The 27,875-nt window shown below is 41.0% G+C and overlaps 1 protein-coding gene across 1 annotated transcript in view; it reads left to right on the forward strand.

Annotated features, from left to right (window-relative positions):
- Positions 1-27,875, forward strand: part of RERG (RAS like estrogen regulated growth inhibitor) — a 92,121-nt gene that overhangs the window by 51,450 nt on the left and 12,796 nt on the right. Inside the window, exon 3 of the mRNA XM_054281992.1 lies at positions 22,943-22,999. Coding sequence (XP_054137967.1) covers positions 22,943-22,999 — 57 coding nt within the window. The remainder of the gene's footprint in view (positions 1-22,942; positions 23,000-27,875) is intronic.

The following is a 27,875-nucleotide window of genomic DNA, read 5'->3' on the forward strand; positions in this document are numbered from 1 at the left end:
GGTCACGAGTGACTGCAAGGGATACAAATGAAGTATTTCACTTTTTTGGAGCATCATTTTGAAATCCTGTTAACTGTACCTACCAAACAGTTTCCTAAAGTTTTCCAAGGTCTGTCTTCCTGCAATTTAAGGTCTGTGTTTGGGAGCCCGGGTTAAAAAGAGCCTCTCCTTTCAGCCTCTAAGCCTGAGTACACGCTGGGAAGGCGAGGACTAAAGATCCAAGATGAGAGGGAACCTGCGCATTGAAATGTGCCTCAGACCAAAGAGTGTGGTGTGTGCAAAACACAGGCCTGAATACAGCAGCAGCAGCAGTGCTCTAAAAAGTAGGGAATTACTCACTCAGGGAATTACAGACTGCATTTTGAAGCAGCACACACTTAGCAGGGTGAGCCTGTAGAGACTGAAAGCATGAAGTTTTTCCCAACCCAGAGCACAGTAGCATCCTTAGAAAAAAGAGCTCCAAAGAAAATTAAATCAAAAGAGATGCAATCTTACAGCATCAAGCATGAAATGACTGAATACTTGCCTTCCTCAGTCACTCCTACCTTAGGCAGTGAAGGCAAGCTTACACTACAGGGTGAGAGGGAAAATTTATGAGAATTGTGGAAATAAATCGCAGTGTTTTACTTGTCCACGGTGGGCAGGTTTTTCTCACAATGCAGAAATTTTTTTTTGTTCTTGTTCCAAACACAAACAAGGAACGTGTCCTGAATTAGTGCAAACTTTTAAGTCAGTTTTTCCAAGACAAAGAGCTGTAGTATAATTCAGAACACTCTAAAGTGCTACTTTAGGGATCACAAAAACTGTCTGACTCCTTGATTTGGACAGCACCAGAGGTGAAGGTCTCCAATTCTTACACAGTGCACAATCCAAAATGAAATAAATTGGAAATCAGTTGCAAAACACTGAAGATTTTACACCATGAAACTTTGCCCCTTCTTCCCCCAAGTGATGGTACTGAGCAAGTATGAATGGGCAGTACCAGAATCCACTCATGGCAGGGATAACCCCACAGCATTTGTACAGTTTTTCCTGTTCCCTGCCTGACCTGCTCTGCTTTATGTCAGTGTCTGCTTGGAGGGGGAGGATTTGCCTTTCTGTGCCATGGTTTATGTAGTGTCACAAACGCTGATATTGATCTCTTGCAGCCAGGGTTTCTGTTTGATCTCTCCAGTGTAAGAGCATGTGTGTTATTTTCATCAGGGTCTTTCCAGTCACTTGATTCATTTTTTTTGCACAAAGCAGGATTGTAACTGGGCACTGAGAAGGGGGAAGTTGTATGTGCAGAGCAGGATTTAGCAATTCCTATATTTCCTGTTAGACAGAGGCTATTTTTAGTTTGGCTTTTTATGCTTTCTTTGGGGGGAAAATGGTATATTGCCAAAGCAGAGGGCAATGGCATCTAATTTCCCCATCCACTGCTTGTAAAATACTTATTTAATAAACTTTTACCTTCTCCCTTCTTAATCCTCAGATAATTCTGGGACAGAGTAATCTTGTTCTGAGTCTAAATGTCACTCCTCTCCCAGACACAGAAAACAACTGCCTTTGACCAAACAGCACATCTCCATTTTTCACAACATCATTGCTTTCCCACTGGTTGTTTAAAAGGCAAAACAAATGTTTTTGCCTGTGGGAGCAATTTAAGATGAGATAAACTGTGGGTTTTGGCCTTTCAAAGGTCATCCCAAGCTGATGTTATAACCTTGTTGTGGTGGTTTGTGAACCTTCCTGTAGCAATATCCATAGAAATGGTTTAGTTATGGATCATCCAGCAGGATTATGAATTTGTACCACTGCCACAGGTGGGTATTCTCCTAAGTGGGCTCTGACTCACTTGCCATTTGCATTTTTAGGAGGAAAATCCTTAGAGATGCAAATCAAAGGTATTAGTAGGGAACAACTCGTACTCATCTGCACGAAGCAGGAAAAAAGTAGAAATCTCAATATTTTGAGATTGCATCATCATCCTCATAGGACCAGCCGAGCATTATTATTATTACAGGGCCATCGTTACTCCAAGGCTGTGGGATGGAAATTTAGGTGCTAAGTCCCATAAAAATTCTCTTTGGAGGAGATATTGAGGGAGACTAAGACTAGGGTTCTGTTTCAAAACCCAAGTCTAACATGCAGCACGTTCACATTTACATGGGAGTGAGGAGTGCACAGAGCTCTGTGAATTTGTTTGAACAGTCACCTGGTGCCACCTGGGACAGCTGCAGGAGTCTGTTTGCTGTGGGACAGGACCTGTCAGAGCTTTTCTGAGTGGCTGCTGGAGCCATGTAAGGCACTACAGGGAATTTCCAGCACCACTTGGTACCTGACCCAAACCTCCCCACTGCCCCTCATGCAGCTCAGACAAGCAGCAAGCACAGCCCAGGAGGCAAAGGGCTCTGGATTCCAAAGGTCTGAGCCAACAGCTCAGTTCTCTCAATCAAAATTTAACCAAAATCTCTGAATCAAGGCAGAAATTTGCCTGGCAGAAAATAATTTCCTCCCTGCAATTGACCTAAACAGTGGGTACAGGGCATGTCTGTGCCCTTCTATTTTCCTGTCTTCTTGAACTTTTAGACCTTCTCCCACACCAGGAAACCAGGAAAATTTTGAAGTTCTCTGTGGGGAGAGTGAGTCCACCTCAAGGTCTAGAAAACAACTTGATATCCTGAAGTGTTGGGCTGTGACAACCAGTCAGCCTACTTGCCTGTCAATTCCTGCCCTTGGTTCCCTTTATCTTCCTCAGATATTCTCCCAGATACCATTGGGAGCCGTATTTGAATAGCAAAGGCATTTTTGACATTGCTCAGGAAGAACAGCATCATTATTGTGGTGCTTTACAGCCCCCAAAGGCTTCAGAACCTGCAGGCGTGGTGGTTTGCTGTGCTGCAGGTCCCTGGTGCCTAATCCTGCAAGTAAATATGTGACTCATCCATCCTACAGCAGTGGGGGACCATAAATATCAGGCATTGCTGATAGGCCACGTTCATGTGTGGCTGACAAACACAGCTCTCTGGGCAGTAAACACTCAAACCTGAAACAACCCCAGCCTGAAACCAGAATTAAAAGCTTTGCAGTTCTGTAGAATTCACAGTTCCAAGGTGGACAGTGTAGTCAGTACACCAAGAGTGGTCCCTGATGGGAATTTTGCTGTCTGACTTTCATAGCAAAAGTATATAACAAGTTTTAAATGAGCTTTGTTGTTGTTCATGTTTCTGTATCCTTTTAAGGCCAAAAATTACGTTCATTTTGTCATGAACTGTTTCCAGCCAAAATGTGCTTGACAGATTCTAATTAGTACATTCAAAGGGGCACTTTTAGCACAGTTTCCCACATACACTTTTACAGCAACTGTGTTCTAAGGGGGACATAAAACCAAAGGAGATTTTGCACTGAAAGAACATTTGGCTGTTTATCTGTGCTCAAGGTTACCTGGGTGTTACGTGTTCTCTCCTGGCAGAGAAGAATTATTTTAAATGGGAAAAAATACCAGGAATCTTTCAGGTAGATGGCTGCACTATCCTGGAGATTTTTTTCTTAGCAAATCAAATTCAGTGTTATTAGCCCTAGCAGAGCTAGAAAGAGGTCAAGAACACATCAGTGCTTCTTTGCACTCATTTAGTTTCCACCTAAACTATTCACCACTGTGATGAAAGTCGAATACAGCCTTGAGATACCACTACAGAAGTACCACTAGAGACTCCAGCATTACAGGCACATTGACAACTACAGCATGAAAATCCTGCTAGTTCACAAATTAATGGTAGCTTTGGAAACCAAATTCTAACACAATAGCTCTTCAGGGGACAGTCTGGAGGAGAAAAAGCATTTTAATTTGGTTTTGACAAGCTCATTTGTTTCTTCAGCCCCCTTTTTGCTAGCATCCACTTCAAACCTTGCACTTTGAGAGTGCTCTCACTCTAGTACAGGTCTGAGGATGCACGGCACATTTCAAACCTTTAATCACAGCATTCTTCATTACCAAATTTAGTTCTTGCAATTAAAATGTCAAGCTTCATGGGTTTCACTGATTTTCTAGAACAGCCTCACAGCTCTGACAGGAATGTCTCTCCTTACAGGGTTTGCTCTTTCCTTGCCCTGTTCACATCCTAGGATCAATAATCAATATTCAGAAGCAAAAGCTCTCAGCCAGAAAGACTTGATCAGTTGTGTGCAAACCCTGGTGACATCCAGAGGGTACAATAAGTGTGACTTCCCAGCAAACCTTCAAGCTCTTGCTGCTCAGGAAAACACAGTTGTCTATTACAGGAGCTGCCAGTCTTCCACTCCCCCGAGTTAGCAGCACAGCAGCTTCTCCCTGTCATGAGTTTCCTGCAGTGCAGCAACTCCTCAAGCTTCACTTTCTAACTAGTATAAAATAAAATTTAATGAGAGCTGAAGCCCAAAGCAGGAGAAGCAGCATAAGCAAGATGAGTAAAGAGTTCATCCTCCTCAAACCTTCCTGTACTGGAAGGGAAATAGGCACTTATGCCACAGAGTTTTGGTTCCAGGGTAAATGTTGTCCAATGGGTACATTAGACAGATTTAGGGTCTAACATAAAAACTACTATAATAAAATTGTACTGGACAGTAATTCACTCTCATCCTAATTCCTCATGAGCTCAGAATTGAGATTTAAAAAAATCAGAGTGGGGCACTACAGAAAATTAGAGTTCACACCAGACTCTAGTATGCAGGATAAATATTCATTATGAATGGGAAATAAGAGAACATGTAATTGTGAAATCTAGTCACTTCTTCATGTTTATCTAATGTTACAGTCTGAGAACCTCACTCTCTGAAAGGATTAATAACCAGTAGTATGTGGCTCATGCCAGCCAGGGTTCACTGACCATTTTCCCCTCTGCTCAGAGCCAGTGGGATCTTCACCTGCTCCTCCCATGCCTTTCAAAACCCAGGCATGAAGCAGCCAGAGTGGCCACTCCCTCCTTGTAACCTCTTTGTAGACAACTGGAGAGCGCAGAAAGGCACCCAGAGTGCTCTCAGGTTCTGGGACTCATCTCTGAGAGCAATCCCATTAAATGTGGATTTTCTCTGGCATCCAGGAGCATTGCCCTTTACAACTCACAGCTTAAAGAGCCAGGAGTCAGTTTGGGATTTGGTGACCATTTAATTGTATGTGGTCCCTTTTCCTGTGTTATCCATATGTACTGGTATGAACCATGCACTCCAATTTTGCTAAAAATATATATATACATAGCCAAACATATCAGAAATACATAAGTAGATTTTAAGGTAAGGTACAACTATAGAAAAAGATTCTTGCAGCATCTAGAAGCATCACTGCAGGCAAACTATTTTGAGCCAATATTTTTGCCCCACCTGCCCCCTGAGCTTTTGGCATGCCCAGGCTACCATGTACCTTGCACTGCTTGTTGCTTTAAGTGAATGCTGTTGCTGACAAAGAGTGATCTGATGGCAAATTGAAAGAGCATTTAATCCAATCAATTCCTGCTTTGAACTCCTGCCTGTCAGATTGCAGATTTGCACAGTGCAGCTGCTCCTCCTGAGCCTGCACCTTGTGCTTTACCCAGCACTGCTCCAAGGTGCCAGCAGAGCTTGGGGCTGCCAGATGTGCAGAAACATCTGGGGGCTTTGCTGCAGCTCATCCCTGCTTGCCCAGGGAATGCCAGACTCCTAAGAGAACCTGCTGTCAGGAAAGTTCAGTGTTTTTCTCCTGGTCTCACTCAAGGCCAGCCAGAACAGAAGGATGTGGAAGAATTAAGGAAAAAGTAAGCAAGGAGAACTTTCCAACTTCAAAAGGAGTGCTGAGCAATTTCAGCCACAGAGAAGCCCCAAGTAATAGAAACAGATAGATTAGTTTGAATGAAACCAGAATGGCTTTCAAAAAACTCTGAATGCTCTTTTTCCTCATAGAACTATAATTAGTGAATGCAATATACTTCACTTTTTATGAAACAAAAAATGCAGGCAATAAAATCTTAACTTTACTAAAAAATACAGTAAAGTTTACTAAACTTTACTAAAAAATCGTAACTTTACTAAAAAAATTTAGCCCATGCAGTAAAATGTCACAAAGTAGCATTACCTGATGGAGTCCAGAACTGGGGATTTCTTTTTATGTCACCTCTGCAGGATGGCTTTCAGAAAATCATGTCACATCCACATAACCCCTGTTTATCATAAAATGGCAAAATATTCTAGTTAATAAACCATCTTGGAGAACTGTGGGTGCAAACAAAATTATCTAAGAGCTCATACCAAATACTTATTATCAACTTGCTTGTATAGCTGAAAACATCACATGGATGAAAGCTGCATGCAATTAACCGGAAAGCAGGAAAGATCAATTGCTTATCAGCAATAAACTGGCAAAATATTTTGGGAGGTCTTGCAGGGTTTAGGAACCCAAAATTCAGCTTATATAAAACCAAGGTTACAGAAGAAGGAAAGCAACACAGACCCTAGGTAAGAAACTCAGAAAATCAAATCAAAAAGCTGTAACATTTTATGATTGTAAAACACAACAGTATGCAATTGGCTTTTTTTTTTTTTGAATGGAAGTTTGCATTGATATAGAAAGAATGCAACAAAAATATGAAGCATAAATGTTGTTGCGGTACTTAAAATATAAATGCATTTATGCAGGGCTTTCTTTCATTAATCTCATGACTTGCGGTAGGCAAAATGGATATAGTGGAAGAAAGAGGATAATAAACAAGAAAAAAAGGAAGAAAGAGGATCATAAACAAGAAAAAAAAGATGGGCTTAGTGAAAATATGTAAATGTAAATATGTAACAAAAAATAATAAAGGATGACAATTATCAGAAAAACAGCAATACCAAGAAAAACTAAAGCTACTCTTTAAGTCTTACTCAACCCTCTTTTTATAAAGGGAACACAGCAAGAATTTTATTTATTTATTTACTTACTTTAGACTATTCTAAATGCTATTAGCTATGGAACAAACATCCCTGTGTTGTTTGTGGAAACCAAGTGAAAGAATGCAGAGCAAATATGCAAGTAAACTAATAACCAGTGTTTATTCAATTACTGTTTTGTGCAAACAAGCAGAGTGATTTAATATCAGTTTGTAAACATCTTACCCAAACTGCATTTCCAGTTGATCATCTGCATGCAAATCAGTTTAAAATAAGCACATGCAAAAGCAGGCCAAAATTCAAAGGAAAAAGCCCCACAAAAATTCAGTAAGAAGGGATGAAAAAGGATGAAGAAAATCAAGTAAAAGCAATTGTTCAAACATTTCCTCACTAAACAATGTTAGAAAACTGTCAACCAGAGAAAGACACACAAAAAAATATCTACTCATCTTGTATAAACTCACTTGTGAATTGATAATAAAAGGTTTTAAACAAGACTGTCTGCCAAGAAGAGAAGTGGAAGCCCCAGCTGCAATTAAATATATTGACTACTCTGGAAGCAGCAGAGCCAAAGCTCCTCTTTGATGTCTCCCAAAACTTCCCCTTTTCTGTGGCTCTTCCATGGAGCCCACCTGGCTCAAGGCAGGCTGAACTGGGAGCACTGAGGGGCTGGAGGATTTTAGGGATTTTTGCAGCTGTTTCCTTCAGGTGCTTGCAATGAGGGGAAAGGATCTGTTTGAGGAAAGAAGGAGTGTCCCAGGTGAGGATCTCCTTTCCTGCTGCCAGGGCACTCAGGGGGGGAAAAAGGCAATGATTGCCCTCAGCTTCAATACTACTACTACTACTAAATTATTTTATATATATATATATATATATATAAATAAAAATAATATATCATATTCTATATAATATTTTATATTATTATTATTATTACTACTACTACTACTGCTACTACTACTACTATTACTATTATTATTACTGCTACCATTATTATTACTATTATTAACAATTACCAAGAGACAGTGTCTTACAGTGCCATTGCTGGCCTCACTCCTGTGAAGGAATGTAAAACAGAAGCGAATCTGCTTTTCAAATATAGAGTTTACTATCTTTGATTAATAAACCATCTAAACTGTAGATTGTAGTCAGGTATCCCCAGCAGCAGATCTGCTTTCTTGGGACAGTTACATGCATTAAACTGAGCACATCCATCCTTTACTGAAATATTTGCATTGTTCCCTAGCCAGTTTTCAGGTTCCTGAGTTTTTCTAACCCACAGAAATTATTAATTTATCCAATTATTATTCAATTATCCAGCAACCATTCAGCTTTCCTATTGGGATACTCCAAGCATGGAGATTTTCTAGGACATGATGAGGTTCCTTATAAAAGGATAAAGCAGCTGAGTAATTTGTTTTCCCCACTTCCTCTCAGACACACATCTCCCCTATTCTGTCCTCCCTCCTGAGGTGCCCTTCAGCACCTTGCCATGGCCCTGGTGGCTCTGCTGCAGGGTGCTTGCTTTGTCCCACACCTCCTGAGAGGAATCCAGGCTCTTCTTTGCAATCCACCTCATGCTGGAAACCTCCTGAGTGTTATTAGATTCTGTAAGAGCTGACCTTTAAAAGTCAGCAGTGCAATTAAGCAATCTGGGCAGCTCTAGGCCAGCAGCTCAGCTGGTCCAGGAGAGGAGCCAGACAGTTCCCTCCTGACTAATGTCATTACAGGAGGACAGGAGGGGCACCCAGACTCTCTAATTAAACAGCAGCAGGTCTGCTCAGCAGGCTGCTGAGACTGAGGGCAAAGCAGAGAGACAGTGCAAGACATGACAGAACCCCTGGGCTTGGTCCAGTTATGTGTGACAGCCCTGGGCCCAGTTATGTGTCACGGCCCTGGGCCCAGTTATGTGTCACAGCCCTTTCTGGGGGTTTGTTGGCTGTAGTTTCTCATAAAGCTGGCAAAAGGAAGGGAAGGTGTCCAAAGAAATGGGGATCCATCACTGCCAATGCTCTGGTCTGAAGGCCTCTGTCCTAATTCACCTTATCAAACTTAATGCAATAAAATACTTGCAGAATGGAAGAAAGGGCAGTGTGTGAAGGGATTGCCCTCACCATCTGTGTGGGACTCCCTGCTCTGCTTTCAGGAATTTCTGCCTGCCTTGCATGCCATGGAGCCCCTGAGATCAGAGGAGTGAGCTGCTCAAGTCTGACCCTCTGTTTCTTTGCCATGGGTCAGGAGCGTCTGGCCAGTGCTAAATGGTCACTTCTCTCTCTCTCCCTGTCCCATTTACCTTAGATATGGACTCAAACAGCAAATAGAAATCCTGCAGAAAGGTGATCTTTGCCATTCTGTTGGAGTGTTTTGCTTTTTCTGGTGTGTGAGATGGCTGGAGTTGTGCACTGGCTGCATTTGTCCATGTCAGTGTTTGCTGTCCTTCCACTGGGGCTCTGCTGACATTTCTTGCTTCTTTTTCTCTCCTGCTCACAGTAAATTGCCTCTTGGTTCCTCACAGGCCTTTTCTGTTAACAAATGAAAAAGTTCAGATTTTAAACTAACTACTTTTTGCTTGTGTCAAATAGGGCAGACGTGAATTTGGCTTTTATTTAGGCTGGTAAATGATTTACTGTGCAGGCCAAATGCAAGTCAAAGCTGGTGGTTGCTGATTCTTTTCCCTCATTTCCTTCATCTCTTAATCAGAGAAGCAAAGTTTTCTGAACAATTGCTTGTGAAAGAACCAGATTAACTCAAGAGTCTTGAGTTGTCCCTAACCTTCCTACAGTGTGCCAAAAGGACCCTTTTGCATTCTCAAGGAACCCAAACACCCTTCACATTACTGAAAGCTGAATATATTCTTAAATGTGGGCATGAGCTCCTTGCAACTCTGGGATTTCAGTGTTAGCTCCTTTCCTGTATGGTTGGGTGTGCTGCCCATATCAATTGGAGAAGATCACTTCTCCCACTGCATCTAAACAACTCCCTGGGGCAGGAGCTTCACCCTACACAAAGAAAAGCTTTGATGGCTCCAGTAGGTTCTGCCTCAGGCTGCATTAAAGGAAAGAAGAATTCAGCAGGAAAATCATCCCAGAAATACACCCAGCTGCACTGGGCAATGGCAGGGCACTTCCCAGCTGCTGAACAATTCAACAGCCCAATCCAGAATAACCTCCTGATGGTGTTTCACTAGGAATAATTTCAGTCGCACATGAATTTTCTTCCCTTTCATTGTCAGCTTGATTTCCAGGAATGTTTTTCTTTTTTTCCAGCCAAAGCTCTCTGTCTCAGTGATTTATCTGAGAGCAGCTTGCATTGGGCCTGCTGCTTCTCTGCTTTCCCAAATTCACAGTCCTGGTCTTATCTGCTCTGCCTGACATATCTTTAAATGTTGAACTTTATCTGGTTAAAATGAGAGTTCATTGTTTGCCCCTTTTCTGGCCAGACCATGCTCGTTGCTTTGGAGCAGTGAATTATTCAGCTCTTCTTGCCACTTTTCTTGGGCTAAACCCTGAAGAATGGGAGGGAAGGGAATTCAGAGAATGGGGTGGAATAACAAAATTCCTGCTTGAGCTCTGATCTGGATGGCAATGGTGAGAGCAGGAGCTGCTGCTTTGATTGCTGGTGCTCCAGGACAGCTGGTGGGGCAGACAGAGAGGAGCAGAGCACAGCAATGCTGCTGGAAGGCACAGGAGCAGGATTTCTGGGTTTTACTGTCCCCCCTTAGGGTTCCATCACATCTGGGTGGATGGGCAGGAGGTGCCTCAGCCCTCCCAGGTGCTCTTCCATCTCAAGATAAAGCCTCCAGGTCAGGACACTACTTATAGTAGAGTTTAAAGACCATATCTCTTCTTCTGTATGAAACCAAAACAGTAAAGAGGGGATTTAAGACTAGTTTAAAAAACAACCCTTGCTTCTGTAAAAAGGGTCAGCCAAGCTTTCAGCTTTGGCTGAGCTCAGCTGGAGCTCAAGAGCTCACTCCACCCTCAGCAGAGGCATTTGTGAGACCACAAGGCTCATCTTTATCTCCTGGGGAGGCTGTGCCAGGATGCATCAGGAAAGTTAAAAATGCCATCTAAATTTGCTTCCTCTTTTAAAAGCAGTAGAGAACCAAGAGTTATAGGCTATTATTGCAGTCTTTAAACAGCTTCCAAAGGTACATTTGTGAAAGCATTGTTTCAGCATCCAAGTGCTATTTCTATTTCTAAAACACTTCTGCTTTGTCAGCACCCGTCTATCTGCAGTGATAATCCATTTATACCAGCAGCAATAGCATTACACACAAGTCCCAGATGAAACCAGGGAATGGCCAGGGAAACCAAAGACCAACATTTTCAACAGCTGCTTGGAGACTGAAAAAGGAAGACAAGCTGCAAAAAAATTTCTAGTGTAAGAGAAATCTCCAGGTGCAGCAACAAAAAACCAAATAACAACAAAAGCAATGAAAACAAACAAACAAGAACCAAGCAAACAAAAACCCACAACAAACCAGTTTTGGGGAAAGAGCACCTATCTTTTGAATCAGGAGAATTTAATTAATTCCAGATAGAGCCCATCCCCACACACAAGCGAATCAATAGGGCTGGGAGAGCTACAGACTGGGGGAGTGACAAGAGACTTGGAGTGCAGCAATGGATGGGATTACACTGGGAAAGGGCATCCTTTCAGCCCAACACCATTTAAATACTGCTGGGCATCATACTGGCTACCTCTATTCTGCCAGGCACACTAACAGTGCTGAAAAGTGCCCATTACTCTGGGCAAAGCAAAATGTAAAGCACAGTGAAGAAAGGAATGTAAACCTCCTCTTGGACAGGTTCCCTAGTCACTGCACCAGCTTTCATTGTGAGCATCTGGAGGTTTTTTAACTTGTTAAATTTGGAGTCCCAGGGCTGTGTTTCTTCACTTCTCCTAGGATGTCATTGTGAGCAGCTAAGCAAACTCAGATTACTGCAGCCACTCCACGGCACTCTGCAGGGCAGTAACAGGAGAAGGAAATGTATACTGTGCTGTTCAGCTGCTGTCAGAGAGAGTGGAGTTGTTTATGTGCTCTCTGCTCACTCTGGAAAGAGCTCCGGGTGAAACTGAGGAAGTGTTCTTAAAACAAAGCATTAGATGGAAAACTTAGCCCTGAGAGGTTTGTCACGCTGGCCTGAGAAAATAATAGAGGCTAATTATTGTATTTGTAGGGAGTGCCCTCAAGAAGGCAGGAATGGTGCATCTGAGTCCATGTTCTCAGAAGGCTAATTTATTACTTTATGATACTATATTATATTAAAGAATACTATACTATACTAAGGAATACAGTAAAGATACTTACTGAATGCTAATAAGATAAGAATGAAAACTGGTGACTCTTTCCAGAGTCCCAGCTGGCCAAAGAGACAAAACAACTCACACCAGAATCCAATGAAACAATCACCTATGGGTAAACAATCTCCAAACACATTCCACATGAGCAAAACACAGGAGAAGCAAATTGAGATAAGAATTGTTTTCCTTTTCTCTGAGGCTTCTCAGCTTCCCAGGAGAAAATCCTGGGCAAATAATTTTTTTTCAGATAATGTGAATGCCACAGCTGATATCATCATAACTGCAAATTTAGAGCTGCATGATCTCTGAGCCCCTGGCACTGTGGTGGTGTGCATCTACCAAGCTTCATGATGGAGGGGAGGATCCTTGAAAAGAAAGATCCCCTTGTGAAACTGCCCTGAGATCTTTAAAGTCCCCCTGGAACAAACAGGAACTTGATGTTTTCAGTGTCATGTAAAAGGAATGAAGAAAATCCCATCACTAAGGTCACTTCAAAGTGGATAAACCACTGCATGAGATAATGACTGAAAGAGCCCTGAATATATGACTTGTTATAGTTCTTATCTGTGTAATTTCCATGGACAAGAGAATCTCACACAGATAGCACCTCAGACTTTGGGGTATAACTCATTATTCAGCGTGGATAAATGCAGAAAAGATTCCTCTTAATGCAGGCTTTTAACTAAGTACAGCTAATTACTCAGCTGAGCACTCTCTTTAGCTCTTGCACTCTGGGGAGGCAGGGCCAGGTCTCCTGGCAGCTGTGATGAACATCATAAACTAAGTTATGTTAATCCTCCAAGTTTCAGACTTGAGATAAGTCAGAGGTTTTACAGCACCCATTATCTACTACTGTGGCTCTTATTTTGTTTGAAGCCATGCAATGTTTATTAGCTGAATGCCCTTAAGCATTGAGAATGAAAGCAGAAATTTACCATTTAAATTTAGATCATGCTTCTCCCCCTGTCACACACACACATAATTTTAAAGTTTACTCTGAACAGTTCCCAGGATTGTGTGTCCAGATTCCAAGCAGAAGGCTAAGAATAACCCCTACATTATTACAGGCACCAAACGGGTGCTCATAAAACCATAGTTGCAGCCAGAGATAGGAGATGATAGTTGTTTATCAAAACAATGAATTAGTTTAAATTCATTTTGTGCTGTCACCAGCACTGGGAACCAAGCACAGCCCTCTGTAGTGCCCTGGCTGGAGCACTCAGCAGTATTTATCTTTGTCCGTTATGACATGGCCTTGTAGGAAATCACTGCTTCCAGGGTCTGGGATTAATTATCCTCCCCCTGACAGAGGTTCTATGGGATGAGCAGGGATGTGGGCCCTGGCAGGTCACCAGGCAGGCTCAGACACAAACAGCCTTTGCTCACTGGTGCTTCTTGAAGAGCTGCTCTCCACCCACACCCGTTCCTCCAAGCTGCTCCACCAAAGAAAAGTGATGCTGGGGAGATACTCTGAGATAGCACCTCAGACTTTTGGGGTACAACTCATTATTCAGCATGGATAAATGCAGAAAAGCATTAGGTACCTACCAATTCCATCTCCCCTGGGGTCACTTTTCTGCCTCCAGGAAAAATCATCAGCAGCATGTAAGGAAACCTTTGCTCAGTCTGAGCTCTTGTCTCCAGCTAACCATTTTTACACTTTACATCTATTTTTACTGTGATAAAGATGTGGTCCACAGTGTCTGCCTTCCATTTCTCTTCAGCTGTTGATCACAGTGTTTCTATCATTCTCTTTTATCATCCTGCAGCATTGCAAACCCTACTGTGGAAATACCTCTTAAAGAGCTTCTCTGCTCCTCCTGCTGTGTCTCTTAATTCTCCAGGTGTAAAGGCAAAGCTGTTTGTTCTTTAAAAAAAATTAAATTCCCGGTACAAACAAAAGTTCAAGATTCCAGGTGGCTAGCAAATAACAGGAGCAGGTGTCTTTACAATACAGAGAAAATGAGGGAGGGTAAAAAAAAGGGCATAACTAAAATATGAGAATAATATCTGATTTTGAAAAAGATGGGTCCCCCTAAATATTCTGTTGTGCACTGTGTTAAAAAGATGCAACATTTATCAAAGCTTATGCCATCAGACTCATAAAAAAAAAGAGGATCATTAAAAATCCATGTGTCAGTTTTCAATGTATTTTGTTGCTTTAATTCCTCATCTTCCTGAGACGTTCCAGGCCTGCATCCATCAACTGATTCAACCATCAGTCATCAATCAATAGGGCTGGTACAAACTTCTGGTTTTCACCTAAGCCCCACTGTCAAAGAAAGATGGAAATGGCACAGGACAAGTGATATTTCAAAATCTTCCTGAATATCCTGCTCTAGCTGGGTTGCAATCACAATGCAAAGCTTTTCCAGGTTGTCTGTGATCCCCATGGAGCCAAATCAAGAAAGCCAAGGTGTGCATGCAAAGAAAAAATAAGTTTACCACAGAAAAAGGCAGGGAATAGCTTGTTTTTAGTTTGATGCAAGCTGCAGTCTCATTTGATATAGTATACTGATATAACTGAAAATAAGACAAGAAAATTATTATAGTCAGGCTGAGGAGAAGAGAGTGACAGCTACTCTGCTCAGACTCTGACCACACAGAAACACCCAGTGCTGTCTACCAACATGAACTACAGAGCCCTGCATCTCTTTGTGACATTTCTATCACCATTTGTGCTGCTCCACACTCAGTGAAACACTGGCAGAGCAAGGCACTCTGACAAGAGCACTTTTTGTGTTGTGAAGATTACAAGTACAGGCAGTGATCCAGCATTAATGCCAGTGGCTTTGCTCACTCAGCGTGCCAACTGCCCTCCCATTCAAACTGACTCACCAGAGCCTGATAAAACTGTACTTTTTTTAAGCATTTTGACTTACTCTAAGCTGCAAATAGTAAGTTGTGCCTTTCCAGAGTGACTTTGTCATGACCAGAACATACAAATGTCTTTTTGTTTGACGCGGTATGTTCTGGTCATGACAAAGAGCAGCAGAAGGGAAGATGTTGGAACTCCAGCCCTCAGAACTATCAAGTCCTAACCCCAGGAAGAGGCAGATGGGTTCCTGGAGTTCCTGAGGAGCAGTTTCCCCCTGGGCAGGGCTGGGATTTGTGGCCAGGTTGCTGCTGGCAGCCAGGATGCTCTCACAGAACAGCTGGGCTCTGCTCACCAGTCCCTTCCCTGGCCAAGGTCTCACAAAAAACTCTCTTTAAACTTTGTTGGAAAAATTTCTTCATCTCCTTCATGCATGAGACTGTGCCCCCTCTCCCAGTCCCTGCAGCCCTCCCCAGATGTGTGCACTAAGAAGGGAATAAATTCACCTCTCTCCCCTTTATTCCTGTTCTTCCTACTCATCTCTTGGCTTCTGAGCATGGGAGAGAGAAGAGAGCAGAGATCAGACCAAAATCTGGAAGAGACCCTGAAAAAAACCCAGAAAAACAACAAAAAACCATTCTCCCACCAAAAAAAACTAACTCTAAAAACAAAAAAAAAACCACCAAAAAATAAAAAAGCCAAAACCCAAATAAACCCAAAACAAAACAACAAAAAAACCCAAAACAAAACAAAAGAAAACAACAAAAAAACAAAAAATCCCCAAAAACCAACAAAAAAACCCACTCTCCCAGAAAAATAAACAACCCCAAAACAAAAAATAACGAAAGCAAAAAAAAATTTTTAAAAAACCCAAAAAACCCCAAAAGAAAACCAAAAAAAATCAAAGCAAACCAAATGAAGAAAAAAACCCACAAAAAAGCAATATCACCACCAATGCAAAAAAATTGCATCAAAACAAAAGCCCCTACCTCAGCACCAGCCATGTGTTTATGGCCACTCTCTATTACAGTTTTTTTTAAGGGTGAGTTTTACAGTGCTTTAACAAATTAAAAAATGGAGTTGTATTTTTCTCTTCATAAGAGTTTTTAATGATCAATTGTCTAATTAAGAAATTAAACTTCAATTATTTTTACTTTTAAATTAATAACTAACTACTTGTGACACATAATGTGAAATTTTATGTAATTACATAATACGACTTAAATTTATGAAGAAGAAGGTAGAGAAGAAGCATTAGCTTCTGTTTTAAAATTTTTATCTTGTTTTATATATATATTACTATATTTTAAAACTTTAAGTTTTCTACTATATGATATTACACACTTCTATTCAAACTACAGACTTATAACCTTAGTTTTATCATTCAATTTTGGAAGTTTTCTCCACACCTTCAGGTCAAATGCAGTGCTCTCTTGGGGGCCAGTGCTTTTCAGCACAGAAAGTCTGAAATTCTCAGTAATCAGGGTTCCAACACATGTGTGTTAGGAATAACACACCAGAAAGTTTAGGTTTCATAAATGGGGTGACAGAACAAGTTACACAATGAAGTCAGGAGAGGGAAATTATACAAGTGTGGATATTACCCTAAAATGATCAAAACCATTCAACACACCAGTCTGATAACTTGTCTTTCACATGAGTGCAATAAACACTCATGTGAAATAAACAACCTTAATCTGAAATTACATGTTATGGAATGGAGTAATGAAATGTAAATTAAGCCTCCTGCTTGAGTTCCATATGCAGCAACCTTTGTAAAAAAATACCTTGAGCACTGAAAGCAGTGGGGAGAACACTACAACAAAAAGCCTCCTGTTCAGTGAGGATGGGATGAGTGACTACTAATCAATAAAAAAGTCAGGAACTATCCGTAGGAGCATACAAAGATGCTCAGTCTCCTATGAAGACAGCTGAGATCAATATGTAAATACACTGTGCCATGGACTTCCAGAATTTTAGACGAACTCCCTGAAACAGGTTATTTTTCCCCAGGCTCTTTCCACTCAGAAGTTCCTAAAGTCACATATTTCCCACAGACGCAAAATGCAGTTACATCTGAGATGGATGGAAATTGCCATTAACAGAAGAAATGCTCCCCAAAACCTTGTAGCAGAAATTGAAAAGTGACAGTGGCATGAAATACACTGACATTTACTCAGGCTGGAGCATGAATGACCTGATGGAGACTGCAAAAAAGCAGAGCTGAGCAGGAGTGGGCTCTTCGGCTCTTCCACAGTAGGATACTCTCTCCAAACAACTCGTGAAAAGAAGGTCAATTATTGATATCTAATTGGACAACCTGCTGAATTATTATCTGAAACAGCCTTTGGAGTTCTGCTGCATCACATTCTGCATGTAAAATATTATTCACTGTAAAGATAAATCCAATCTGCAGCACTTAATATTGTACATTTGAAAGCTTATTAGTGGTTTTGAAATACTTGAATGTGGATTGGTGGTTTCAACCATGATCAAGTGGGAATTGAGATATTTGAGACAGGTATTCCAGTCCTTTTATATTCCACCAGAACAAAAAGACATTTGAGCCACTCCTGCTGCTTGAATCCACAGAACTGAAGCCTTTTCCATCACCACTGAAGAAAAAAGGCTTGCATTACACAGTGAAACCTCCTGAAAGGCAAAGGCAGCACATTTCACCCCACAGCTGTTCAATCCTGGCCTGTATTTGCTATAGCACTCTATATATACACCTGCATATACACACACACTGCTGCATATAAATTGCTATGTGGTATATATAAGAATATATACATTTGGTATTTATGTTTAATTGATCTTTAGATATTAAAGTATACATACTTTTGAACTTACATTGGCAGTCAGTGGAGGTCCTCCCTGTGCTGTTAAAGAAAAAATTATCATAAACAGGAATTTTTCTGAACAACTCACTGCTCGAGACAGTGACTTAAAAATGCCTAAAACATGCAGAGTTTGAAGCAGCAAGGCAGTGTAAAACAAAACATTTTTATGCTTCATTGAATTCTCCATTATTTTTCTCACTGATCTTGCTTTGCTCCATTAGATTTACTGTAGGAAAATTCCAGTTTGCTGCAGCAGGTCCCAGCATCAGAGGGGGCCATGGTGAGCAAACCAAGGGAGGAGGCAGAGAGGTGCTGCTGTTGGTGTCTCACCCAGCCCTCACATCACAGAATTGCAGAGATCCCATCAGAGCTGACTCAAACTCAGGCCCACGGATGCAGAGCAAGGCAATGAGTGCATGCTGACATCCATCCCTGATGCATCAGACAAGGACTCTGCATTATAAGTTCACACTTTCCCCCACACACAGACACCCCCAGACGACCTGCACTTCCAGAAGCAAATCAAATCCTCATGGTTTTGCCTTTAAAATAAACCATTATTTCCTGAAGGTGGACATAGAGCTGTTTAGGAGGCAGAACATCATCTACCAGAATCCAGAGCACTGCCATCCTGCAGGAACTCACGCCATCTTCCAGGGGCGCTGAAATTCCAATACCTAAAGGGTCTCTGAGAAGGTGAATGGGGGGATGAACTCTAAAAAAAAAAATATTTTTTAAGAAACAGTGAAATACTTAATTTTTGAAAGTGCCTTTTGATCATTCTACCCTTTGGTTTTAACCACTCTGCTGTCTCCTGCCAAGTGTGGTTTACTGATGACACATCATCATGGCACCAGGAATGGACTTGTTGATAAGTTAAATAATGGGACTACTTTCAGACCATTTTTATAGCTGAAAATTCTCATGGCATAAAAGAGTCATCATACAGTTATTTCACTGTGGAAAACTGTTATTTTTCTTAGAATAACTTTGAACTCTGTAACTTTTTGGGAAGGGGGTTGTTTTTGAAATAAAACCCTGCTTCCTTTCTTCCCCAAAATACTCAGCTTGTATTAGCTGGAACGATACCAAATCCACAGAGATATGTGTTCAGACAGATTGTAAATTTAGCTAGAGCATTTATATGTTACTAAATCCAAACAAAGATCTAAAGCGAGATGCAAAATATCACACACACAGAATAAAAAAGTTCCAAAATATATGGAATGGGATTTTTAAAGCTGAGCAAGGGACTCAGCCACACAAGTTTGAAAGAAACTGATTAATTATGTGGTTGATAACCTTGGTTTATATGCCATGTTAAATCCTGGTATAACTTCTTTGTCTTCAGTGGAGCTGCCCTGCAAATGCATTTGACAGATTGTCATGACTCTTCTCCAAGAATAACTTCTAAGGCAGAAGTTTTAAACATGAGTGAATGAAAGTCCTGTGCCAAGTCCTACCCTAATTTATGCCCTGTATAAAACAGCTGAGTTGGAAGTGAGGGTGTCAGGGAAGGCAGGAGGAGACATGAGTCTGTTCTTCCTCTGCTGGGACGTTACATCAGCTCCCCTTGGTGATGGCCATGTCTCCAAACAGCACAGCAGGAACCCACAAGGCAGCTTGTGGGAGATTCTTTCCTTCCCAGCCTGCAAGTTCTTGCGTTTCACAAGCTGTAAGTGTTCAGGGAAGAGCCTGGAGTGGTGGAGAGCCATGAAATTCACTCCTGTTAACTACTCCATCAATCTGAGCCAGGGCTGCTTCAAAATAAATTTGAGGATGAACACTGGAAATGGCCATTTTAATATGAATATTAGAATTAGTCACTTAATTTAATCAGAAAATAATGTGTGTCAGACAGTCTCGGTCTCAGTGTTATTTTGAATCAAAACCCAGCATTTGGATTGGTTTTCTTTAGTCTGTTGGGTTGTTTTTTGGCTCATTATTAGCATTAGAGTAAAACTAACTCGTCAAACAGTACACACACCTTTGCTCAGGTGAGAGGGAAGTATTGCCCATCTCAACTCATCTTTTGTGCACCATTCCTAAGGACATGGGGAGGATTTTATTATTTTTCCCAAAGCATCATTTAAGCCAGCAGCAGCAATCTGACTGCTCCAGCTCCAAGCCTAGTGAATCGCTGATGTCCTCACTCCTGATTCTTCTGCTGGCAGATCTATTTTACAGCAAAGTGATGCAATCTGGCAGTGAGTGAGCTCAACACAAACAGCCTGGCTCCAGCAATACCCCTGCTCCAGGGGATCATTGCTGGGGCAGGAGGCACCAGCCAGCAAGTTGGACTCCAACTCACAGCCCAAGCACTTGGATGCACTTCCCAGCTCTTCCCTCATTCTCTATTTTCAGTCAAATCAGGCAGCAAAACCCCATACATTGCTTTAATACCCCACTGGATGTCAATGCCCATCTGCTGAGCACCCCTAATGAGGCAAAAGTGATATTTCCCATCCAACATGGTCTGCATTACTTATAAACAGAGCAGGCTCTGGATCAAGAGCCTCTCACGCTCCCCATCTGTGAAATGCAGCTAGCTGCTAATCTTCAGCCTCATAAAAATGTGTGGAAGGGAAAAGCTTTATAGGATGTGCTGTGACCACTGCCATGACAGAGAGCAGCAGCATTTTGAAGGAATTTGACTGGGTCAGAAGGAGAGAGGCTGAGCAGAGCCAGCTTGGAGGAGCAGCAGCCCTGCACAGCCCCAAGGTGCCCCAAAACTGACACAGAGCACATGGTTCTGGAGCTGGGGTTGTGATAACGGGGTGTTTTCTTCCCTTCACTGGGCCCAGAAAAAAGGAAAATACTTATAAAAATACTTTATTGGCAGCAGTGCCCAGCAAGCAGCTCACTGTGCTTTCTGTGCTCCCCTCTGAGGTCTGCCAGCAGAGAGGCTGATTGCCATCTGACCGTGCATGGCAGCCACCTCCCACCCCTCTTTCTTTAGTTCTGCAGCCTCCTAAACATGTCATTATTTATGTATCTGCATGTGCTGGAGATAAATACAGCCTAGCTTCCCCCTCCTCAGCAGAGCTTACACCTGTGATCTCTGATTCTTCACCTCTGCAGCGCTGCACACCTGCACCATTTCATCCTTTGTGATAACTGGGTTGTGTACTCTGGGGTTGTTATGCAACCTGCATTTCTCCTCCTAGGCTCATCTGAGCACCTCCAGCCCAGTTCTGCTTCTTATGGCTTGTCACCTTTTAATCTCTTATATTTGGGCACCTCCAAAATCAGCTCTTTTTCCTCTTTCCCTTCAGAGCTCTCTCTGTGACCTTAGTCATGCTTGACAAACTTCCAATCCCCTCCATCATTTCTACTCTCCTCTGCAGCAATTTCCATTTACAAGTACAAGGTTATAATAAATAGAGGGACCATGTTCAAGTATAAAAACAGTTGGACAGGTTCTTTTACCTTTACTCTTTCTTCATTAGCTTCTCCAGGTCCAGGCACAGGCTCAGGCTCTGCCAACCAGATAGCTCATCACTGCTTCTCCTTCAGAGTATGGCTGTGAAAACATCTTTAAAATCTTTAATTTTTTTAAAATAAATTTTTAAATCTGTTTGATTTTTTTAAATCTGTTTTAAGTAATTTTAAATCTGTTTAATTTTTTTAAATCTGTCCTTGACAAAGAAGCTAGTAAGAGAGAATCTATTACTAGCAATTAGAGAAGAATCATGACCAAACTTTCAAAGCAACAAGGTGCTTGAACTATTCCAGCTATGATAATAATTACATTAAAAAAATTCCTGGTGCAACATTACCATGGATGGGAAATCAGTTGTAAAGAGGTCATCTTGTTTTTGATTTCTTGTGGAATTCAGGTTAAGGACCATGACTTGAAAAGTTACTTTGACTAAGAATTGCCACATCTACTCTGAGGAACAAGGACAACATTTCAGCAAAGCCTAAGCAAAAAAAAAAAAAAAAAAAAAATCAAAGGACTTTTTAGGAAAAAATTAGGATTTTCTAAGGAAAATAGAAACTTAACACCAATTTCAAATTGCTTCTTGTGTGGTGATCTCATTTCCTAAGGATCAGCTTCTTATTACCCCTCCAAGTATGGGTGTTAATCTTCTTAAAACTAGTATTCTGATTGTCTGATTAAGGAAATCTTAATTCATTAGATTTATTCTGCAGACTCTTGCTTTATCCCACTGTTGGGCATAGAAGTCTGGGATGGAAGGCATTCTCCTGGCTTCAGTTTTGAAAAGGACCAGAGCTGGGTTTTATTGTCCACCTGCAACCAAAAGAGGGAACAATCATATGGGTGTGATGACAAGGAAAAGTTTTCCTGTAGCTGTAATTGCTGCACTCTTAGCCTGTGTAGTGATTTGCAGAAAGGATTTTGGATGGTTTGCAGGGGTAAATGATTCATTTGCATCACTACAAATTCAAAGCACTGTTGGTTCTAAATTCAAGAATAATCAAAATCTATATAAGTTGTTTTTAAAGGGTTTGGAGAGATAGAAAAACTTAAATACAAGAATATAAGTATCAGGATCTTATCCTATAAGCTGAAACTGAGAACTACCTGTCCAGTGCTCCAGAATCTAAACTTTTTTTCTATTTTTGCAAGTAAGTAGCATGTGTTGACCATTGGTTTGAAATATTTAATCTGTTCTCTTCAAGTAGCAAAATGTGGAAATTAAACTGTTACAAGGAAGGCATGCCAAAACAGAGAAGGAAGCTATTTAGCCGGTTATTTCTGCCTTACAAGGTTTACCATCCAAAAGCAAGTTTTCAAGAATAAAGTTATTTTGATCAACCCCTCATTTTGAAGTGTCAAAGCTGCTTCTAAAACCACCAACACTTTCCCCACTGGTTATAGGATATCTAAAGCATCCAAAGCAGTGGCTTTAATGTTGCAAAAAGTTTTTGGTTTGTTTGTTTTGAGTTGTTCTGTTGCTGCTATCCAAAAGTGTGAAGTGGGCCACAAACAGCGAAAAGTTCTTGAGTGCTCCAATAAGCAACCCTGACTCCTGCTGACATCTCAGGGGACCTGCTACCTGTCCACTCACATAGGAAACTTTGCTGGGAAAGCTTTAAAACAATCTGTTGAGTTGATGTCTTGTCCTTCTGACCCGAAATCTCTTTGTCCCTGCAGCTCTCGTGGTGCGGTTCCTGACCAAGCGGTTCATCTGGGAGTACGACCCAACGCTGGGTAGGTGGCTGTGCTCTTAGAAGGCTAATTTATTATTTTATTGTACTATAATATGTAAAATAATACTATGCTTAACTAAAGAATACTGAAAGGATATTTACAGAAGGCTAAAAAGATAATAATGAAAACTCATGACTCCTTCCAGAGTCCTGACACAGCTTGGCCCTGATTGGCCATTGAGTCAAAACAATTCACATGAAACCAGTGAAACAATCTCCAGACACATTCAACACAGCAAAACACAGGAGAAGCAATTAGATAATTACTGTTTTCCTTTTTCTCTGAGGCTTCTCAGCTTCCCAGGAGAGAAATCCTGGGCAAAGGGGTTTTTCAGAAAATGTGAATGTGACAGTTGTGTTCTGGAACCCTTGTGTGGAATGGCATGGCTGAAGCAATGGAGTCACAGAGCTAAAATTCCAAGCCTCAGTCAGCCTCTAAAGCTGCTGCAAAAAAGCTTCTCTATGGTCATTTTAAGCTAGAACAAATTGGCAGAATAGAGAAGAAGCAGCACCAGACAAAGGCTGAGTTAGTGTATGAGGCACATTTCTACTCACTTAGAAATTCAGGGGAATTCTGCCATTGAAACAAATTGCTTCAGCATTGAACTTTTCCAATCATTTAGTGTGAGATCAGTCTTCTCTTTTTGAATAACCCAAATGTCTTCTGCTTGAGAATAAGATACTGGGATACAGATCTGTATTCTGGGAGAGAGATCTTAAAAATTTGTGGCCAAAAAAAGGCTTTTACAGTCAGTCTACCTAGACTCAGGTAATTTTTTTGTCCTCGTTTCCAAACACATATTGTCTCTTATTTTTTGAGTGACCAGATAGGGGCACTAGTCATCTAAAGGGCATCCACATGTCCCTTCCACTGCTCCCACTTAGCTCTGTTGGGTCTGGCATTTTCAAGAAGCTGGCTCAGATATATCAAAAAACCTGTCAAACAGTTGCCCTGAATTAGAGGCTTCACTTAAAACTTGTGTCAAGGTCCGTTTTTTACTGTTTCTTAACTTAGCATATATTTAAATGCTCTGCAAATCCAGGCCAAGAAGAGCAAGACAAGTCATACAGTTCTTAGAAGGTGCCTTCAATAGCAGAGGACTAAGTAATTCACACACAAAGTAAAGGGCTGGAAAGTTCTCTTTTCTCCAACAATGCGTTCCTCTCTCCTTTCTAACGTTTCTTTGCAGGTTCCGACAGAAATCATACAGTTAAACATCAACTTCTTTATTAATGTTCTTTCCTTAACAGGTTTCGTTAAGGAAATAGAAAATGCCATAAAATTGCACAGCAGAAGTGAAATTTAATATATTCTATTGCAGAACCCAGGCAGCCCTTTGTAAAAAGTAGGCATCCAGGATTTTTGTTTGGCAAAATGGAGAGATAACAGATATCAAATGGAGAGATAACAGATATCAAAACTCCCATCTTGGGAAACTAAATCTCAGCACAACCTGAACTCAAATACATTATTTTATCTGCTACTATCAACACAGTCCTCAGTGAATTATGTGTCACCCACCTTGTGCTGCACAGTGGAATGTTCAATAGGATGTTCCTTTGGCATTATTAGTGTTAGTACTTCACATTTCTATCACCAGTACATCATTCTAAAATCTTGACAAGAGGTGTATAAAGCCTTCTCTATCAGTGCAGTCCAAGTTCATCAATTTTTTACAGGGCCTCTGCATGCAGAATCATCCTTTTTCCTTGTTTAAGCACACAAATGAAGTTATTAGCAAGCTACAAGGTTTATTTTTTTTTTTAAGCCCCATTATGAGGGCCCCATGCCCTTTTTGCTGTACAAAGCTTGACATTTGTTTCTGTTTTACAAATGAATACAATTGCAAATTACTGTGCCCCTCAGGAATCTAATTGTCTTCTCTTTGCAGCAAGGAAAGCTTTCGTGCAGGCAGCAATAAACTAAAAAATTAAATCTCTTCTGACTTACTGAATTCTACATCACCATTCAGTCTAGAGAATAATAGCTTAAATTATGTATTGCAGTCATTGTGATGCTCAGCTCTCTAGGTTGCTCTGAGGAAAAGGTTTGAGAAATTCAAAAACTAATAAACTATTGTCAAGGAGTTATTCCTTAATCACAGTAATCTCTGGTGGAAGCTGCTCACCAGGAGATTGTTTTGTAAAGTATTATTTTTCTCAAACTACAGATCACAATGGGATTCAAAAAGGGTTCTGAACTGTTAGAGATGACAAATAATCTTGAAATTGTAACCACTATTAGGGCCTTCAGAGATCAATGAGGAAGAAACTGTACCTTGAAAAGCTTTGAAAACCAGTGCCTGAAAAAATGCATTTCTGCCTTTTAGCATTGTCATCCTGCAGTGATTTGGTGTCCACTTACCTGCAAACATCTGAATTCACTGAGAAGTTCCAGCAGAATAAATTCATTTCTTCTCAGCAGTCATGGGCTGGCAGTTCTGTGGAAAGAGGGATATCATGCTCAATCAGTATAAAAAATTAAAGTTGTGGCAGTGAGGGTAATTTCCTCTGCAGGGAGAAATAAGCAGCTTTATCAAGTTATTCCAACAGGACGGGAGTAAAACAGATGCAAACCATCCAGCTACTAAGCAACGGGAGGTTTTGCCAAAAATCACTGGGGCTGAGACAAGAACATCAAATTTCCAGTTTATTTCTTATGTCAAGCTTTCAACCACCCATTAGCCCTCTGATGCAAGCAGACTCCAGAAAATTCCTATTTTTAGGAAAGCTTTCACCAAGCTGTTCAAGGCCTGATGGAAAATCAACATTAACCTAAAGTAAGCATTGTAGTAAAAAAAAACCCAAACTACTCCTCTTTTTATTCAAGGGTGGCACATTTTAACTGGAAGGGGAAAAACACACCTTATAAATATTCCTTACTCTTCTAACCTGCCAGAAGAAAATGAAGGGCCATATTTTTAGCAGCACCTGGACAGAATGCTATACACTACCAGGAGCCAAATTACCAACCACAAAATAACATTTTCTGGCAGGAGGAACATCACTGAGCCCTGCAAGCTTTAGGAAACAGAGCTGCTGCTGAAGTCAGGGCTCTGCAGCTGTGCCACTTCTGTGCAGATGTTCACAAAAGTGGAAACACTGGCAGGACAGCTGCATCTTCACCAAAAGTACATCTCACTCTGCTTTTTATTTAACTGTCCTCAGCCAAAGGGCAGCAACCTCAGCAAAGGTCATTTTCTGGGGAGTGTTAAGCACCAGCTTTGACTTGTCCAATATTTATGTTTAAATGGCAACTCGTTGTCACCACCTTGGCACTGGGATTTTGTTTGCTTTTCCAAAAGGTGCTAAATTCCTCGAGGTAAATTCCTGCCTGGCATTATCAAGGTGAATGGGTTTCCACATCCATCTTCATTTAGAGAAAATTGCAGCTATCTCACATTTTCAACAGAATTAGGTGAAAGAGCTCTATGTAGGAATAGGCTGGAATAGCACATTTTAAAAAATGCATGCAGTTGTTTTCTAAAATATTAAATACATGAATAATTCAGCATCAAACTAGTCTTCTTCAGCTAGTTAAATATGCACTGAGAAAGGGGATTGGGTTCCCACATGGATTTCACCAAAATTCATTCATGTTTACATGATTTTAAATAGAACAAAACTTGAAAAACATATAAACAAGCTCAGTGTGATGTTAGAAAGCTTCAAAATGCTTGGGTAGGACCAGTGAAGTCACACTCTTGTCATGAATGTGGGACTCTTATGGAATTCACTGACCCCAGGGCTCAACCCCATAATTGTCAGGGATTTCAGCAGGGAATAACTGCTCTCCCCATCCCAGTAAATTGCAATAACAATTTTTGAGTCTGCATCTCAGCAATCCCCCCCAGGAACTACTGGCAGTGCCCAGAATTTATGGTGCCTTCACCTGAGCTCAAAAATTGAGATATTATGGTTGACTTTGATATATAATTGATTTTAAAATTGGAGATGCTGAATCAGAGTAATGAAGGAATCTGCTAAATTAATTTTTTTCCTGGGAGACAAAAATGAGGAGGAGAAAGCCCAAAGAGCCATCACAGCAGCAGACAGATGGGAGACCTGCAGAGAACTTCATGGACAGCAGCAAATTTCCTGCCTCCATAAGCCATGGCATGCAGGGAGAATCTCCTGGATGAAATGAAGGAAGAAAATTCATCATTGCTATGGCTGAGCACTTTAAAAAATAATTTTGCAGCATTTCTCTGTGAGCACATTTGTTGCTCCACCAAAACTTGAACGATTTGCTTTACTAGAAACAGAACTGGGGTATCCAAGAACTGGAAGGGAAAAAAAAATGAAAACAAAGAAGAAAAACAAATACCAAAAGGGAGGAGTGTTATGAACTATTTTTTGTCATTTGTTTTGGATTAGCATTTTTAAGTATAGTTGGGAGAGTCAGGAGGTTCCTGAGGCTCAAGGACCTAAATATCAGTTTTTGTATATAGGAAAAAGCCTCAGACAAATAAAACCCCAAGTTTTATTTATCCTCAGTTCTTTTCTTGTTTCAGTAACTGATTTGTTGCCTGCGGTCTCTGCCTCTGTGTCTCACCTACAAAATCCTTCATCTTACAGAAGGATTGCAAATCCTTAGAGTAACTGATACCACATTTAGGACACTCACCAAAGGCACAGAGAAACACCAAGCAAAGCCTGGATTTGACACAAAAATCTACTTCTATCAGCAAACAAGGAGATGAAATTTTTGCTGACCTTTCTAAAAGTGTCTTGGCTTTCTCACACTGCCCCTATATGTCTTTCTCCTGCTATTCACACATTTCATAGGGTTTTGGCAATCCTCTGTAAAGAAAACTCTCTGTTAGCAGATGATCAGTAGAACAGGACTGTGCATGAAGGCAAAGAAAGACAGAAAG

Source organism: Melozone crissalis, unplaced genomic scaffold (assembly GCF_028551555.1).
Source record: "Melozone crissalis strain CALT ecotype California unplaced genomic scaffold, PUWL_Pcris_2 ptg000033l_1, whole genome shotgun sequence".
Classification (NCBI taxonomy): Eukaryota; Metazoa; Chordata; class Aves; order Passeriformes; family Passerellidae; genus Melozone; species Melozone crissalis.